General features: G+C 43.8%; 1 protein-coding gene across 13 annotated transcripts in view; it reads left to right on the top strand.

Annotated features, from left to right (window-relative positions):
* GAPVD1 (GTPase activating protein and VPS9 domains 1) overlaps positions 1-10,749 on the top strand; it is a 189,433-nt gene extending 178,684 nt beyond the window's left edge. For 11 of the 13 annotated variants that reach the window (XM_033960249.1, XM_033960252.1, XM_033960251.1 and 8 more), the window contains 4 exons: positions 4,028-4,241; positions 4,594-4,666; positions 4,937-5,134; positions 8,460-8,600. In XM_033960249.1, coding sequence (XP_033816140.1) covers positions 4,028-4,241; positions 4,594-4,666; positions 4,937-5,134; positions 8,460-8,600 — 626 coding nt within the window. Of the gene's footprint in view, positions 1-4,027; positions 4,242-4,593; positions 4,667-4,936; positions 5,135-8,459 lie in introns of all 13 variants that reach the window. The other 2 variants (XM_033960247.1, XM_033960259.1) reach the window with 1 other exon arrangement.
* Positions 10,750-18,770: the final 8,021 nt, after the last annotated feature.

The raw sequence follows: 18,770 nt of genomic DNA, 5'->3' as shown, positions 1-18,770 counted from the left end.
GGTGTGCTGCATGTGGAGTGGTTTCCTTTCGTGCCTCTTTGCCCAACATCTTAGAGTTTTTTGCAGGATATCCTAGATAGGGGGCCTAGCTTGGTCTTCTCTCCAGGTTCAGCTTGTGGCCTTGTCTGCTTTTCGCGGGTTACTTCAGGGTCGTCACTTGACATCTCTGCCGGATATGGTTTGCTTTTTGAGGGCGGCCAGATTGCTTCGACCTCCGGTGTGGCCTTCGGTTCCATCTTGGGATCTCAATCTAGTCCTGTCTGTGCTTGGGCGCCCTCCTTTTGAGCTCTTAGGTTCTTGCTCATTGAAGGACCTTACTCTTAAAGTTGTCTTTTTGGTGGCTATTACTTCTGTGAGACGTGTTTCTGAGCTGCAGGATCTTTCTTGTAGGCCTCCCTTCCTGGAGTTTTCTAGGGAGCGGGTTGTGTTGAGGCCTGTTCCTTCTTTTCTGCCAAAGGTGGTTTTGCCTTTTCATGTCAATCAGTCTGTAGTCCTCCCGGTGTGTGGAAGTCAGGAGGGCTCTTTGGAGCAGAAGCAGTTGCGCAAGTTGGATGTCTGCCAGGTCCTTCGCTCTTATGTTCAGCAGACCCAGGAGGTCCGGAAGTCGGATCATCTTTTTGTCCTCTTAGCGGGTCCTTGTAACGGGGATGGTGCTTCCAAGGCTACCATTGCGCGCTGGATCAAGGAGACTATTGTTTCCGCACACCTTCTTCAGAGCAAGCCTGTTCTGGAATTTCTCAAAGCTCATTCCACTAGGGGTCAGGCGGCTTCTTGGGTTGAGTCTTCACTGGTGGCTCCAGTGTATATTTGTAAAACTGCAGTTTGGTCTTCTTTGCATTCTTTTATACGACACTACCGTGTGGATGTTCAGGCGCGTCAGGATGTGGTATTTAGTGAGCGTGTTCTGGTATCAGTCCTTCGGGGGTCCCACCTATGATGGGTACTGCTTTGGTACATCCCATCAGTGACAGCTGTATCGGTCTAGAGTTGAGAAAGAAGGAGAAATTAGATTCTTACTCGCTAATTTTCTTTCTTTTAGACTCTCTACACCAGGGGTGCCCACACTTTATGGGCTTGCGAGCTACTTTTATAATGACTAAGTCAAAATGATCTACCAACGATAAAATTAAAAAAAAACACAAAGCACACTGAAAGGCAGAGAAAATGTTAATTATTCATATTCCGGGTTTTTTCAAAGAGGTCACGGCAGATGACTCTATGCTATGTCACCTCAGTAACAAAATACAAAAATAGACAAATACACCCCCTCTCTTTTTACTAAACCACAATAGTAGGTTTTAGCACAGGGAGTTACACTGAATGCCTCGTGCTGCTCTCAATGCTCATAGGCTCCCTGCGCTAAAAAACGCTATTGCGGTTTAGTAAAAGGGAGCCATAGTGCAAAATATAGACAGCAGATATAAATTCTCAAATCCGACACATTTTGATCACTAAATTGAAAATAAAATCATTTTTCCTACCTTTGCTGTTTGGTGATTTCACGAGTCTCTGGTTGCACTTTCTTCTTCTGACTGTGCATCCAATCTTTCTTCCTTTCTTTCAGCCTCCTGTATGTTTCCTCTCCTCCAGACCTCATTCTCTCCCCCAACTTTTTCTTTCTGTCTCCCTGTTCCCCCTTCTTTCTGTCTCCCTGTCTGCCCCCCTTTTCTTTCTCCATGCCCTCCCCCAAGCCATTCAGTTTGCTGCCACCGCCATCGGGGAACAGCCCCCAAGCCACCGCCATCCCAAGCTTTCCCTGCAGAAGCGTCGCGCTGACCAGCATTCCGCTCCCTCATGTCAATTCTGATGTAGGAGAGGAAGTTCCGGGCCAACAAGGCATTTCTCCTCATTCCATCCAGCCTGAGCCCCATCTCTCCTTGATCCAGCATTTCCCTTCTGTGTCTGTCAGAATTACCATTCCACCTATTGTCCAGCATCACCCTTCTTTGTGTCCATCTCACCTATATCCCTATCTCATCACTTTTTCAGAATCTTCATTTGTCTCTGTCCTTGTCTTTACCCCATGTTCACCATTTGCCCTTTCAATGTCTTTATCTCCCCCCCCCCACACACTTTTTCAGCATTACTTCTATGTCTCTATTTCACCCCCTCTTCATGTCCCCTCTGTATCTCTATCCTTATTCAGTAGGTCCTGCTTACTCTTTCTCTTCTTTGTGTCACTATCTCCATTTTCAGCTTTCCTCCCTTTTCCTTTGTTAATGCACCCTGTAGCCAGAATCTTTCCACCCTCCCTCCACTCCGGCCCAGTCCAGTATGAAATATTTCCTTTTGTTTCCCTCCCCTCTCTCTTTCTCTCTCTCTTCTGCTCCCTCACCCATGAGTCCTGCATCTGGCCCTCTCCCTTCTACCTGCACCTGGCAAAACCCCCCTGCTCCACGGCTCTCTTAAGCAACTCGTCAGCAGCGGTGATCAAGACAAGCTGCCGACATCGAGGCCTTCCCTCTACGAGTCCCGCCTTTGTGGAAAAAGGAAGTTGAAACAAGCGGGACTCGCAGAGGGTAGGCCCCGACGTCAGAAGCTTGTGTCGATCGCTGCTGCTGAGTTGCCGAAGAGAGCCGCGGAGCAGGGGGTGTGGCCGGAAGCAGGTAGAAGGGAGAGGGCTCCTGGAAGAAGTAGAAGTTCTGGAGTATGACACTGTCCTGGGCCAGGATGATTTCTTTTTCAGGCTGTTGCTGCTGCCGCCACCACGCCCCCCCCCCCCCCCGAAATGACAAAAACAGCCTAATGCCTGGCGTCGGCATCTTTGACGTCGGGGAGAGGAAGGCTGATAGACCCGGTAGATCGGGACGGCAACACGAGTCTATCACAGAGCCCGGGATGGGCTCTGCAATCGACTCATGTTGCCTTCCTGAGCTACCAGTCGATCGCGATCGACGCGTTGGGCACCCCTGCTCTAGACCTATACAGCACCCCATCCTATCTGTTGTTTTGTTGTCCTTGCGGGTGTTGCACTGGAAGTTTTTGCTTTTTCTGCGGGTTCTAGTATTTTTCTAGGGCCGGGAAGATCAAAGAACAGCGGCTGTGGCTTGGCTGGCGTAGCTGGCAAGCTGTGGGGACATTTTCACCGCAGGGGCCTATCCTATTCATTTTCCAACAGCATTTCTGTATATTAGTTGTCACTCCTGTTCAGAGTGTTGATAATTAGCTTTTCTTAGTTCTGCTTGGCTATTCGGCAGACTGTTTGAGGGAGGGTCAGCTGTTATGTACTATATCAAAGGTTTGGTCTCAGTCTCCACCTGCTGGTCATGATGAGCAGTTACCCATCAGTGGCAGCTGTACCAGTCTAGAGAGTCTAAAAGAAAGAAAATTAGCAGGTAAGAACCTAATTTCTCTGTCTCATCTATGTTGCCACCTCTTTACATCTTATATTTTCATTTATGTATATAGTTTGTATACACACATTTTCCTGGAGTTGTTTTTTTTAATTCCATCCTTTTTTTGTTTGTATGCATATACTAAGGATGGTGGTCTAGTATCAAATATCCTAGTGCAAACAGTGCAAGAAGTGCTTTCAAAATATGTGGGCACTAATTGTTTTAACAACCACCTGAATTATATTGAAAAAAAAATCTATATCTTACAGCTTACTCCTGGAGAAATACTGCTGGAAGAGGGAGAACATCTCCCAATTTTAATGATTGATTGTGTTTACTCCTTGTGTGATTTGGCTCTTTCTTCTTTACTCAACATTGACATTCTTTTTAGTCTGTACATCACTTTGCCCTATGGAAAGGAAGTTTTTAAATAAATAAACATTAAGAATCATGCAAATGGGAAGGGTGTTGGTGTTAGAACCACAGGTCTTCACTAGTTGATTAAATTTGGAAAATGGGGGTTCCAGTCTAAGTTGTTGTGTTACGGAGTTCCAGAGTTAGAGGGTCCTGTGTAGCAGAATGAGTTTTCGACCGTGGTGAAGAAGATAAATGAGCTTGCTGAGAGAAGTTTAGGCAGTATAATGGCATGGGAGAAAGACCTTTGTAAACCATGATCTTGTCTGCGTTTTCAGATTTCCAGAAGCTCACAGCAGCAGATGATAAGACAGCACAGGTGGAAGACTTTCTCCAGTCTTTGTATGGGGCCATGGCTCAAGATACCATTTGGCAGAATGCCAGTGAGGAACAGCTTCAGGATGCGCAAATGGCCATTGAACGGAGTGTGATGAACCGAATTTTCAAGCTTGCATTCTACCCTAACCAAGATGGAGACATTTTGCGTGATCAGTGAGTGGCAGAGAGAAATTTGATTGTTATGTTCAGATTCCTGATAGGGGTTAACAGGTGTCAAGTAAAGCAAATTTTTGAATGAACCTTTCAGCAAGAAGCAAAAGATAAAAATGTTTTCAGGGGGAGGATCTTTCTATCGCAATACTGTTTTTTGTGTTTATTTGCTGAAAGGGGGGCTAGTGATGGCAAGAAGGAGGGTTTATTATTTCAGTGATATGTAACAGTTCTGTAGTTTTTTTACTTTTTAATTTCAATATATAGTAGAATTGCTGCCGCCGCCTTTCATTTTACTGAAGTTTGGCAGGAGTCCAGCTTTGCTTTTCAGGTGATATTTGTTTGTTCTTTTCAGAGTCCTTCATGAGCATATCCAAAGGTTATCTAAAGTGGTGTCAGCAAACCACAAGGCTCTTCAAATACCCGAGGTAATTTAGCATTCTAATGGGTTGTTCTGTGTGTTCAGGTTTTTTTTTACTCCAGCCATTACAAACCATGTAGTTAAAAGCCCTCTGATTGATCATGTTTTCCCCTGGTATTCTGGAACTTGCTGAAAAGGGATATGGGAAATAATGTTCCTTTTGAGTACTATGCTATTAATCAGGCAGTGTTCATTAAGTAAGTGGAAACATTTTAAACTGTGTATGTTAAACCTGAATTACTATACAAATTGATGAGAATATGTCTTGCTTATTCAGGTGTACTTAAAAGAGGCTCCCTGGCCATCTGCACAGGCAGAAATCCGAACAATAAGTGCTTACAAAACACCAAGGGACAAAGTTCAGTGTATCCTCCGCATGTGTTCCACCATTATGAATTTGCTGAGCCTGGCCAATGAGGATTCAGTGCCAGGAGCAGATGACTTTGTCCCTGTTTTAGTGTTTGTTCTGATAAAGGTAGGTGTTTATCTTTTTGTTAAATCCAGGTTTTAAAATATCACTACTTTTTGCCATAGTGTAGAAAGTGACCTAGCAGGAAAATGATATAGTCAGATTATAGATATGTGGTTTCTGAACAAGGATGTAGCTACCATTAAGTGAGTCTGGCAAAAAGCCCAGGGCTGCCTGCTATCTGGCATCTGTCTCTAGCCCCCATTCCCCACAGATTTCCAAACTTCTGGTAGCTACCATGTAAACTGGTATCCTCTAGCGGCCTCACCAAGACCTTTCTTGTGCTGTGTCCCACCCATAGGATGCTACATCAGATGAGGTGGCATGCAGCACAGGAAAGACTCTGACAGAGTCAGCTGGAGGCTATCGATTTATGTCATCGCTAGTGCAAGTTTGGAGGTCTATGGGGGGAGGCGGAGGGGGGCCAGATCTGTGGAGGGGGGGAGAAGAGAAAGGTGCCCGATCTGTGGAGGAATGGGTAAATGCTGGGCAGAGTAAATAGAGCCACAGAGTAGAGATGCTGAATATGTGAGGAGGTCAGGGACCAGGATGCAGAGGGAGAGATGCTAGACAGAATGGATAAGGGACACAGAGAGAGGGTGGATGGTGGACAGAGAGGAAGACAAAATATCAAAAGAACAGGACACCCTGGAAAGAGGTAATAGAAAAAAGCAGGAGAGAGACACTGGGACCAAAGCAATGCCCTTCCCAATTCCCACTACTTTGAGAGATGTGGTGTTATAGGGGGTCCATCATAATTTTTCTACTTGAGCCCATTAAGTCCTAACTATGCCATTGTTTGTGATAAAGATTGGTTCTATGTGTTGAGCAAAGCCAAACAAAGTTGGAGTTGGAAATAAAATATTTCTTTTGATTGGTCTTTTAAGTGTGAACAGAGATTTTGGAATGGTCAGCATGAAAAAAAGTTAGACATTGAAATTAACATCTTCTGTTTAACATCATTAACCCTGGCTAGTCTGAAATGAGGTTTTTCAGACTTCAAAACTTATTTTGAATTGGTGTTAAATGCCTGGAGGTTCTGAGCACCTTAATTAACTGTGTATGTAGGGAAAGCTGCTTAATGGGATCACTTTGTTACAAAGGGACTTTATGCCTTTTGTGTTAATGGGACTTTATCATGTCTTCCCAGACTATTGTTTACATGCCTTCTGTTTGAATATGACCTGGCCCATGAATAATGACTGAGAAATTTGAAAAGCAGATACTACTGAGTAGCAGCACTTTGGGCTAGATTCACTAAGCAAACCGATCGTGTAACAATCGGTTTGTGACCCCTTAGATACCAGGTTTCCCTCCGACCCGATTCACTAACCCCTGTAGCGATCCAATCCCGGTCGTCCCATGCAAATTAGTAAAACCCCATGCAAAATAGCCAAGCGATTGATTTACTAACAATTGCTTGGCTAATTTGAGTCGGGCTTTACTATTGGCAAACCCGACTGCTGCAGACCTGTTGGCAACTGAGTTACCATCAGGTCTGCAGGCTTTTTGACAGGCCTGCCTGTCTTTTATTCATTTTTTTACATGGCACAGATATTTTGTGTGTATTACACACGCAGAATATCTGCCCCATAAAAATAATAATAATAAAAGACAGGCAGGCCTGTCAAAAATGGGCAAGGGCCACCCCCCCGACAAACGATCCCCCCCCACGACCCACAAATAGCAGGAGGGATGCCCACTCCCTCCTGCCACCACTTGACGCTGCCCTCCCTGCCTGTGCAAATATGGCAGGAGGGATACCAACTCCCTCCTGCCACCAACTGAGTAACCCCCTGACCGGCACGCGACTCACCCCCCCCCGGCCTGGCCAACCCCCGACTGGCACACTGCACCACCCCAACCTGCCCGGCCCACCCCTGGTTGGGCCCGAACCATCCTGATCTGACACCCCCCGTACCTAACAGTTGGAAGCAGGAGGGGTGGTCAGTCCCTCCTGCTCCTTAGGCCTCCAGTGACGTCTTCCGGAGCAGGAGGAACCGCAAAGTCCTCCTGCTCCTTTTCCGCCTCCTGCTTCCCTGATGACGCACTGCGAATGTGGGCCTTAGGCCCCGCCCAGGTGCATCATGTGATGCATGGGAAGGAGCCTAAGGCCCTGATTGGCTGAGGCGCCTCAGGCTCCTCTGGGGCCTGTGGCGCATCAGACATTCAGGGCCTTAGGCTCCTCCCCGTGCATCACATGATGCACTGGGGTGGGGCCTAAGGCCCCCATTTGCAGTGCATCATCAGGGAAGCAGGAGGAGGCGAAGGAGCAGGAGGACTTTGCGGTTCCTCCTGCTCCGGAAGACGTCACTGGAGGCTTAAGGAGCAGGAGGGACTTGACCACCCCTCCTCCTTCCAACTGTTAGGTACAGGGGGGGTGTCAGATCAGGACGGGTTGGGCCAGGCCCGACCAGAGGTGGGCCGGGCAGATTGGGGTGGTGCAGTGTGCTGGTCCGAGGTGCTGCGGTGTGCCAGTCAGGGGTTGGCCAGGCCAGGGTGGGGGAGTCAAGTGCCGGTCAGGGGGTTACTCAGTTGGTGGCAGAAGGGAGTTGGTATCCCTCCTGCCATATTCGCACGGGCAGGGAGGGCAGCGTTGGATGGTGGCAGGAGGGAGTGGGCATCCTTCCTGCTATTTGTGGGTCACGGGGGGGATTGTTTGTGGGTGAGGCGGCAAGGGGGGTGTTGGGCAGGGACAGAGTGTGTCGGGCCGGTGCCCGATCTCTCTTCCCTGCTCACCGGACTCTTCTGCTCTCTGCCACCATTCCCCGCAGTGCAGGCCCACTTTAAAACCACAGGCCTTCACTGCAGGGAACGGTGGCAAAGAGCAGGAGAATCCAGGAGCAGGCAAGAGAGATCTGGGCTGGGCTGAGCCCTGACAGCAGTGACAGGAGGCTGCTTCTCCTGTCACTACTATCAGGGTGTGCGCATGAGCGGGGATTGCTCTGGCCGTGGGTAGGGGGCATGCTAACAATCGTCTCCATTTGCTTGCAGGCCTTTACTGAATCAGTCGGCTGCCATGCAATAGTAAACTGATCGTGCACGGTTTGGAGGTTTAGTGAATCCTGCCCTTATTCAGAAGGTCCAAACCAGATAGTGACTTGTAGACAAGCCTAGGAAAGTGACTGAAAGGGCGTAGGGTACTTTTTGTAGGTTGTTAAAAAGGAATAAACTGTTACCCTGAAGATCTAAATAAATTACTGATAGTATGGCCCTAGATGAGGAAGAGAAGCCGTTGGATAATTGGTGTTAAAATTAATTACCCCAGTGTATCTTAGTTAAGACTCACAATGAATTTAATGGTATTGCTATTCCTTTTTGTTCCTTTTAGGCCAACCCTCCATGCTTGCTATCTACTGTTCAGTACATCAATAATTTCTACATCAACCGACTGACAGGAGAGGAATCCTATTGGTGGATGCAGTTCACAGCAGCAGTCGAGTTCATCAAAACCATTGATGATCGCAAGTGATTCTAACAGTAGCCACAAATGGAAACTCGAGATTTTTTCCATGTATTATACTGTACATAGAGTTGAGGCATTTTAAAACAAATCTTTACTACACAGAATACTACAATTAACTAACAGATGTGGTTTTGATTTATTTTGCTTTTGTGCATATATTTTGTTTTGATTTTTCCTGTAGAAACTAGACCTGCAAAAGGGACCACATTTTTCTGGTATTTTAAAAGAAAAACCTAAAATATTTGTAGTACTATAAAAAAAAAAAAACAAAACCCTGTCACATTTCTGTTTAGGCTTCCTTGAATTCACAAGTTTTTTTTCTGTGCAGTTTTAGGGGGAGAACAGCCAGAATTTGAAGCTTTTTAATAATGATTTGATCTTCTGTGGCTATGCCAATTGCACTTAAGTTTGTAATTGCTGATGCTGTTCTACGTGTAATCATAATTATAGTCAAGGAAGGGAGGCCACATTCTGACTTGCATTTCTTTTAAAGCAGGTCATTGCGCAGCTAAACACAAAGCCATTTTCATATGTGCTAAGCTGCCTTAAGGGGAAGATTGTGTAAAAAAAATGTATATATGAATATATATAAAAATATATATTACACACCCACACATGCAATTTCTTCTCATTCTGTACTTTTCTTTTTTTATTTTTTCTTCTGATCGCTTCCCCTTTCCCCAAAACTTCAGGTTTTATCAATGGGTAGCTCCAAATGCAAGGTCTTGGACAGAACTCTTTATGTGTCAAAAAAAAAAAACCCAAAACTGTCCGGAACTCGTTGTGAGTCTACAGAACATACCATGTAAACAGAATTCATATATTTCTGAAACACGTGGTTCTGCTCCTAAAGGCTTACACTTACCTACAGCTTTGTTACTTTGTTGCTGTCTGTACTGTCATTTTACTTTTCCCTGAACCAGATGTCCTGCGGTCATGGCACGATGCCCAGGTGGCAAACACAATGATGTCTTCCTTGTGATTTAGATTGTTTTAACAGGAGCACACTTTAAATATTTATTAAGAATGTTATATGGAAAAGTTTCTCATTCCTAAAACTGGAATTGTTGTAGTCTGTAGTGATGCCATGAGCAAAAAGTTTAAAAGGAAAAAAGTTTCAATCAAAAGTATACACAATATGTGTCGGTGAAGTTCTGTTCCCTTCCCATTCTCTGCAAGTCTCAAGAGCAGAATATCTGACCTGGAGTGACATCTGATTGGTAACATCAGGTCCATCTGATAACGTGAAAAAAATTTGGGAACTTAGACAACATGTGTTTCTACAAGTTCCCAGGATTACAATGGGGAGGGCAGTTTTGAAGGCCATTTCCACAGGTAAACATAGAAATAGACGGCAGATAAGGGCCACGGCCCATCTAGTCTGCCCACCCCAATGACCCTCCCCTACCTTTCTCTGTGAATAGATCCCACGTGTCTATCCCATTTGGCCTTAAAATCAGGCACGCTGCTGTCTTCAATAACCTAACATAGCTACTTGAAAATTGCCATCTCGAGTGTGGCTTAGTTGGCATGGCACAAAGATGCAGACCGTCAGCTACACTGAAAAGGAGGTATTCTTCTGGGAAGTGTTTAAGTGAAACCTACAGATACTATTTAAGCAAAATAATGATTCAGCAATGAAATGTTGAGTATGTACTACATGTCCTTTTAAAAATACTGCCTAGCGTATTAAAACCAACAAGATTGTTGGCTATAGGGCATTATGGACTGATCTAAAATTGATGTACACTAAGCTTTGAGCACACTGGATATAAAAAAAAAGGCATGACACATTTCTTATGGTAATATTTATTCTTTTGAAATGTATATTCGTAAACAGCTAAGTCCGACAAAAAAAATCTCTTCTAAACCTGAAATTGTAAAATATGTACACATGCCTTATTTAATAATTTTTCATTGGACAAGCTTAGTAAAATTATATTTTAATAAGTGGTGGTCTAGTTTATGTAAAATGCTGTAGAATAAGGCATAGCTATTAGCTATTACAGCAAGATATTTGGGCCCGGCTTTCAGGAGATTTTAGCAGATCTTTCCCCTATCAACTGATGATGCGTGAATATAAATAATCTGTATACTAAACACATTCAGTGCCTGGATCACATTCAGAGATCAGAATTAAACCAAATACTATGTCTGTGTATGAGTTATTTAATGCCTGGTCTTCATTACTAGAACAATTTCTGGACTTTCATTTTATTGCAAAGTTTAAAATTGATTTTTCCCATAGATTACTTACTGCAGAAGTATATTTATAATTTTTTTTCTTTTACTATAAAATCTCCAAATATTAATTTGTTTATTAGCAATGTTCTTTTTTATTTTTTAAGCAATAGCTAGGGATTTAAAAAGGGAAAGGTCTGAAAGTATATAATTAGTGGTAACACCAAGAGTTTTTCCTCTAACTTGCAGTAGAGAATCTTGGAAGTGTAGGTATTTGATTGTTTTGCTGGCTTTACTGTAATTGCTCAATATAAAATCTCCCTTTTAGAAAAATATTATCTGTTGGGTTTACCAGTAATGTATTATTGTGGAAATCATTGAGCATCAGCATATAGGGACCTATACATTTTTCCCATTATGTTTATAGACAAAGTGCTCATTCTGTAAGGCCCAGAACATAATATACCAGCTTTGAGTCTTTCTAGTAGAGAGGCATAGTTTGCAATAAAAATACATCCTGCTGTAGCAGAGGTAACAGCCACCAGGGTCAAGAGAAGCTGTTTGGCTCCAAGGCGGATACCCATAGGGTTTATCACTGCTTATCATTAAGACTTGTAGGTTCCAAGCCATTGTATTTTCTTGCATATTGTGATTCTGAACTGATGGGCCCCTGGGGTCTGCTTATGTAGTACAGCTGTGTTAGAAAATGGGTCCTTGTATTTTCTCAAGTCCTTTCCAAGGCTTCATTGAATGCAGTGATACAGAGTTTGCCTTGTGCTGCTTCATTTAAGGAAGGCTAGATCCTTTTCCTGGGCAGTGTCTCCTAACAGGGAACCCTGCATCACGTAGCTATAGTTTGGGTTCCTCTTTCCCACATGCATCACTTTGCACTTACACTAAACATTATCTGCCATTTTGATTCCCAGTCTCACAAGGTTCTCTTGCAATTTTTCACAATCCTCTTGCGATTTAACAACTTTGTGTCATCAGCAAATTTAGGCCTCCTTTTATCAAGCCGTGTTAGGGGTTTTTATGCTCCGATGCTCATAAGAATTCTATGAGTGTTGGAGCTTTTACCATAGCGTCCAGGGATTTAAAACAAAAAACCCTAATGTGGCTTGATAAAAGGGAGCCTTAATCATCTCACTAGTTATTCCCATCTCTAGGTTATTGATTAAATGTTAAAAAGCAGTGTTCTCAGCACAGACCCCTGGGGAATCCCACTATTTACCCTTCTCCATTAAGAATATTGACCATTTAAACCTACTTTCTGTTTTTTGTCTTTTAACCAGTTCTTATTCCATAATAGGACAATATACCTCCTATTCCATGACTTTCTAATTTCCTCAGAAGTCTTTCATGAGGTACTTTGTTGATTGCCTTTTGAAAAGCCAAATGCACAATATCAACCAGCTTACATTTATCCACATGTTCATTCACACATTCAAAGCAATGCATTAGATTAGTGAGGCAAGATATCCCTTGATTAAATCCATATTGGCTTTCTCTCATTAATCCATTCCTTGTAATAGTCTCTACCATTTTGCCTGGCACCTATATTAGATTTGACGATCTATAATTTCCTGGATCACCTCTGGAACTCTTTTTAGTGTAAACCACCTAGAACTTTTGGTTAAGGCGGTATAAAAGAATAAAATTGTTATTATTAAAAATCAGTGTCTTAATGGCCACCTTCCTGTCTTCTGGTACTATGCTGGATTCTAAAGAATTACAAATTACCAACAATATCTATTACTCTGCAAGTTAATTTTTCAATTCTGTCAGCACTCTGGAATGTATACCATTTGGTCTAGGTGATTTGCTGCTTTTCATTTTGTCAAGAACTTATGTGCACAACAGAAGAGCGGGACTTGGGTGTGATTGTAAGGGATGATCTTAAGGTGGCCAAACAGGTTGAAAAGGTGATGGTGAAAGCTAGAAGGATGCTAGAATGCATAGAGAGAGGTATGGCCAGTAGGAAAAAGGGAGGTATTGATGCCCCTGTATAAGACTCTGGTGAGACCTAATTTATAATATTGTGTACAGTTCTGGAGACCGCACCTTCAAAAAGATATAAAAAGGTACTGAAATGGTACATGGTCTTCATAAGGTATATGGGGACAGACTTAAAGATCTCAGTATGTATACTTTGGAGGAAAGGCAGGAGAGGGGAGATATGATAAAGACGTTTAAATACCTATATGGTGTAAATGTGCATTTGTCGAGTCTCTTTCATTTGAAAGGAAGCCCTGAAATGAAGGGGGCACAAGATGAAGTTAAGAGGTGATAAGCTCAGGAAATACTTTTTTACAGAAAGGGTGGTAGATGCATGGAACAGTCTCCCAGAAGAAGTGGTGGAGACAGAGACTGTGTCTGAATTCAAAAAAGTGTGGGATAGGCACATGGGATTTTTTAGAGAGAAAGAACATAAGAAATGCCTTCACCGGATCAGACCAAGGTCCATCTAGACCGGCAATCCGCACACGCGGAGGCCCATTTAGGTGCTCCTTTTTGGAGACCCGGATTTCCCGTATCCCTCAATATGATCTGCAAGAAGATGTGCATCCAACTTGCGTTTGAAACCCAGCACAGTATTTTCTGCCACCACCTCCTCCGGGAGAGCACTCCAAGTGCCCACCACTCTTTGTGTGAAACAGAACTTCCTGAGATTTGTCCTGAACCTGCTGCCATTCAGTTTTAGGCTATGACCTCTTGTCCGCGTCACATCTGAAAATGTCAGTAATGCTGCTTCCTGGTCAATTTGATCAAATCCCTTTAATATTTTAAAAGTCTCTATCAGATCCCCACGCAGTCTTCTCTTTTCGAGGGTGAACAGTCCTAGTTTTCCGAGGCGTTCCTTGTAGCTTAAATTCTCCATGCCTTTGATTAGTTTCGTGGCTCGCCTCTGCACAATCTCCAACATAATTTTATCCTTCTTAAGGTATGGAGACCAGTATTGGACACAGTATTCTAAGTGTGGTCTGACCATTGTTCTGTAAAGTGGCATTATAACATCTTCCGACCTACTCATGATCCCCTTCTTAATCATGCCTAACATCCTATTTGCTTTCTTCGCCGCCGCCACACATTGAGCCGATGGCTTTAAGGTTCTGTCTATCAGCACCCCCAAATCCCTTTCCTGTTCGCATTTGGCCAATGTCACCCCCGACATCTTGTATTCATGTTCTTTGTTTTTCTTTCCCAGATGCATTTGTCTATGTTAAAATTAATCTGCCACTTTATCGCCCACGTTTCCAGCCGATTTAGATCTTTCTGAAGTTCCTCACAGTCCCTCTGAGAGCCAACCGCCCGACATAGTTTTGTATCATCCGCAAACTTGATTATATTACAAGATGTTTCCTCTTCCAGGTCATTTATAAAGATATTGAACAAAATGGGACCAAGAACCGAGCCCTGGGGCACGCCACTGGTCACCTTTTCCCATTCCAAGAATTTCCCATTTATGGTTACCCTCTGCGTTCTGTTCTCTAACCAATTTCCGATCCATCCATGCACTTCTCCTCCTATTCCATGACTTAGCAGTTTACTCATAAGCCTTGCGTGCGGAACCTTGTCAAACGCTTTTTGGAAGTCCAAGTAAATTATGTCCACTGGATCTCCACTATCTATTTGCTTGTTAACCTTCTCAAAAAATTGAAGTAAATTTGTCAAACATGACCTCCCTTTCCTGAAGCCGTGTTGACTAGCTCTCATTAGGTTGTGCTTTTCCAAGTGTTGTACAATGCGGTCTTTAATTAGTGCTTCGATTATCTTCCCAGGAACCGATGTGAGACTCACTGGTCTGTAGTTTCCTGGTTCACCTCTTGACCCTTTTTTGAAAATTGGGATGACATTTGCTATCCTCCAGTCGTCTGGTACTTGCCCAGTTCTAATTGACATGTTAGTAATGGATTGTAGTAGTTCCCCAATTTCTATCTTGAGTTCCTTTAAAACTCTCGGGTGAATCCCATCCGGTCCAGGGGATTTATCACTTTTTAGTTTGTCAATCTGAAAGTAAATCATGTCCAACTCCACATTTATTGTTGTTAGGCTCTCCTCTATGCCTCCGGTGAATACCCTCCCAGTGTCTGGCATTGTTGTAGTGTCCTCATTTGTGAAGACAGAGGCAAAGAATGAATTTAACCTATCAGCAACCTGTTTGTCTTGCGCTATCTTTTCTTCATAGTCTTTTTTGGCTTCTATTACCGCTTTATGACACTTTTTCTGGTCGATTTTATGACGGTTCCAGGCCTCCGTCGTTTTTTCCCGTTTCCATTTTTTAAACGAGTTCCTCTTTTCCCTTACTGCAACCTTCACCTCTTTGGATAACCAAGCAGGTTCACCTTTGTTCTTTTTCCGCCTATCTTTGGATATCTTCGGTATGTAAAGATTCTGTGCTTCAATGATGGTGTTTTTCAATAGAGACCATGCTTGTTCAACTGAATGGATTTCTGCTTTGCCCTTCTTGAGCCGTTTTTTAACCATGGTTCTCATGCTGTCGTAATTCCCTTTTTTTAAATTAAAGGTTGTGGCTTTAGTCTTGATTGGTTTTCCCTTTCCAATGCCAATGGTAAAATTGATCATATTGTGATCACTTGTTCCCAACGGGGCTGTAACCTCTACATCTGCAGTCCTTCCAGCAATGCCATTTATAACCAAGTCCAGGATTGCGTTTCCTCTTGTCGGTTCACCCACCATTTGTTCAAGGAAACAATCTCCTATCATCTCCAGGAATTTTGTCTTTCTGCCGCAGATTGACATTCCCAGTTTCCAGTCTATCCCCGGAAAGTTGAAGTCCCCCATGATCGTTACATTTCCTGATTTACATCCATTGTGAATTTCCTCCATTTCTTTGTCTGTTTCTTCAGTCTGTCCCGGTGGTCGATAATAGAGGCCAATTTGTATATCTGCTTCTTTTTGTCAAGGAATCTTTATCCAGAGGGACTCTAGTTTACCATTTGCTTCCATCTCCCCTTCTCTAACAGACTCTATTTCCTCCTGGACGTATAGAGCAATGCCTCCCCCTTTTTGCCCAATCCTATCTCTTCTGTATAGTTTGTATCCTTGCAATGCTGTGTCCCATACATTTTCTTCATTCCACCATGTTTCTGTTATTCCTATGATATCCAGTTTATTCCTTGCTAGTTCTTCCAGTTCGCCCATTTTGTTTCTTAAGCTTCTGGCATTTGTATACATACATTTAAGATCTGTTCGTGCTAATTTCCTGGATTTAGTGGTTCTCCCACCCCTTTTTGTATCCAATTTATCTTTTTCGTTTTCATTGCCTCCCGTAGTTTCATCTTGTTTTTCTCCTATATCTGTGTGGTTTTTTGAAGTTTCATCTTCAGGATATCCTGGTGTCCGGGCCATCGACTGGTTGTCGACTGTCGGCTCTCCCCTGGTCTTTAGTTTAAAGCCTTCTCAATGAACTTCTTCATGTTCTCAGCTAGGACTCTCGCTCCCTGCTTGGTGAGGTGTAGACCGTCCTTTCTAAAGTACCTGCTTTTTCCCCAGAATGATGTCCAGTTTCGCACGAAGTCGAAACCCTCTTCTTCACACCATCGCCTCATCCAGTCGTTTACTTCTCTCAGTTCCTCCTGTCGCATTGCGTCCGCTCTCGGCACCGGGAGGATTTCCGAGAAAGCCACCTTCACATCTCTGACCTTCAATTTCCTTCCGAGTGATCGGAGCTGGTCATTACTTCCCTATCGTATTTCCGTCCGCTAATATCGTTGGTTCCCACGTGAATAAGTACGGCGGTATCCTTTCCTCCTGCTCCGTCTATGATCCTGGTGATCCTGCTGGCCACGTCCCTCACTCTTGCACCAGGCAGGCAGGTAACCAGTCTATCCTCTCTTCCTCCCGCAGTGTGGCTGTCCACACTTCTTATGATGGAATCTCCAACTATGATCCCAATCTTCTTTAGTTTGAGGTTCCTCTGGGGTCTTAGGTCCGTATCCATGGTGTAAATCGTGTCTTCCGTCTTCTGTGGCTCATCCCCAGATGGTCTATCTTCTCTTCTGATTGGATTGGTGCCTCCTTCTGTATCAATTACTGCATCCTCCTGGGTTGTTTGGTTTCTGATCTCAAGCCCTGGGATTTCCACAATCTGTTGGTGGGCATCTTCGATGTATCTCTCCAATTCTTCAATCACTTCACTGGTACTGGACTCCACTATCATCCTCTCCTGCTTGTGCTTTTCCTCCTTATGACTGAGAAGTTCTTCGAGTTCCTTCACGGTTCCCTCTAGCAACCAGACTTGTTTCAGGCTTTCCAGCTCCCTGCACCTACTGCAAATGTATGCCGTAGTCCCTGAGGGGAGGTAGTCATACATACTGCAGCCGGTGCAGAAGACTGGAAAGCTCGTCTTATGGCTTCCGTGGGTGTTCATAACCTGTTGCATCCTCCGAGCTGCCTGTGTTTTATATGTGAACCTCTTTTACCAGAAAATTGTGTGCGTCCTCCTGCCAATTTGTTGTCCTCCTTTCAGCTCCAAGCAACCGTCCGTGTGTTACAACTTACAATTTGGGGTTACTAATTTGTTGGCCTTAATTAAGAGATAATAGTTACTTCGGATGGGCAGACTGGATGGGCCATTTGGCCTTTATCTGCCATCATGGTTTTATTACAGCCCGTGCTATATCATAATCTAACTCCAGGATAACACTAGCAAGATTTGTAATTAACTAGACTTACTGCTACCAGGTTCCAGCATGAGGCTCAGGGCTGACCCGGAAGCCTTCCCTCACAGGAAGGCTTTCAGGTCAGCTGCGAGCATTGTGCTGGAACCAGCGACTGCGGCTTTGCAAAGAGAAATGCCACTGGGAGGAGAGAGCTGGCCAGAGGAAGTAAACACCCACGAGAGGCATGAAGGGTTAGGCTGCCGGGTCAGCTGCAGGCCGCAGCTTTGCAAAGAGAACAGCAGTGGGAGGGAGGGAGCCATCCGGAGGATGTAAATACCCACAGAAGGAATGGATTTGGGATGCAGAACGGAGGGAAAAACGAGGGGCATGTTGGTTCATGGAATGGAGAAGGGTTGTGTTTGGACAGGGAAGAAGAAGGGATGCGTTGACACAAGAAGGGAGAGGCAGGACCCCGGTTCGTAAGTACGGGTTTGACATAAGAACAAAAGAGGTTGCCTCCGCTGAGGCAGACCAGAGGTCCATCTTGCCCAGCGATCCGCTCCCGCAGCGGCCCATCAGGCCTATTGCCTGAACGGTGGTCCCTGACTATTCCTAAAACCTACCTCTACTCCTATCTGTACCCCTCAATCCCTTGGTCCTCTAGGAACCATAAGTCGGGCATTCTTAAACTGGGGTCTGCCTGTATCTTTAACAGGCTGCTTTAAAGAGGTGTGGATTATATTTTTGCAATGTGAACATTCTTGAAATCCTTATACTTCTTCAGAAAAATACTGTCATAGTCACAGCCATCTACTTCTTTGAATTCTGGTAAATCTTTAAATGTTAAGTATTAATCATGAATTCAGATGAGTGAATCTCATCCAAAAGGTTCATAAACTTCTTGTTTAGCCTAAAAAGGGCCTACACAGACAAAATTAATAATTTTTTAAATTCAGTATTTACTACAGATCTTCCAAAGAATTTGAAAACCTTATCTAAGTTGCACTAGTAAATGAACTTGGCACGTTCTAATGCGAGACTTTCCTCTGCATAAAGCACATTTCTACTGCAGCTGTAAAATAAGTATTTTTCTATTTGTTGAATTTTTAGCCGCATTAGTACAGAATCATTAAAATAAAAATTAGTATAGGAGCCCTTAACAGCCTCCTACTTAGACTCATTATGTGTTAACCAGTCAGTGTGCTAGCTGAATAGCGCTTCCATGCTCATTCTCAGCCCGTGACATGCCCTTTCCAAAACATTTAACTAAATACAGTGCTTAGCATGCACAAATGGCAAAACTAATGCAAAATTCTTTAGTATGTCCTGTGTTGGACTGTTTTTGCTGCATTAAGTGCATGTTACATAGAAA

The sequence above is a fragment of the Geotrypetes seraphini genome, chromosome 10 (genome assembly GCF_902459505.1).
Source record: "Geotrypetes seraphini chromosome 10, aGeoSer1.1, whole genome shotgun sequence".
NCBI lineage: Eukaryota > Metazoa > Chordata > Amphibia > Gymnophiona > Dermophiidae > Geotrypetes > Geotrypetes seraphini.
The sequence above is the reverse complement of the archived record's forward strand: the minus strand, read 5'-3'. Positions and strand labels throughout refer to the sequence as shown.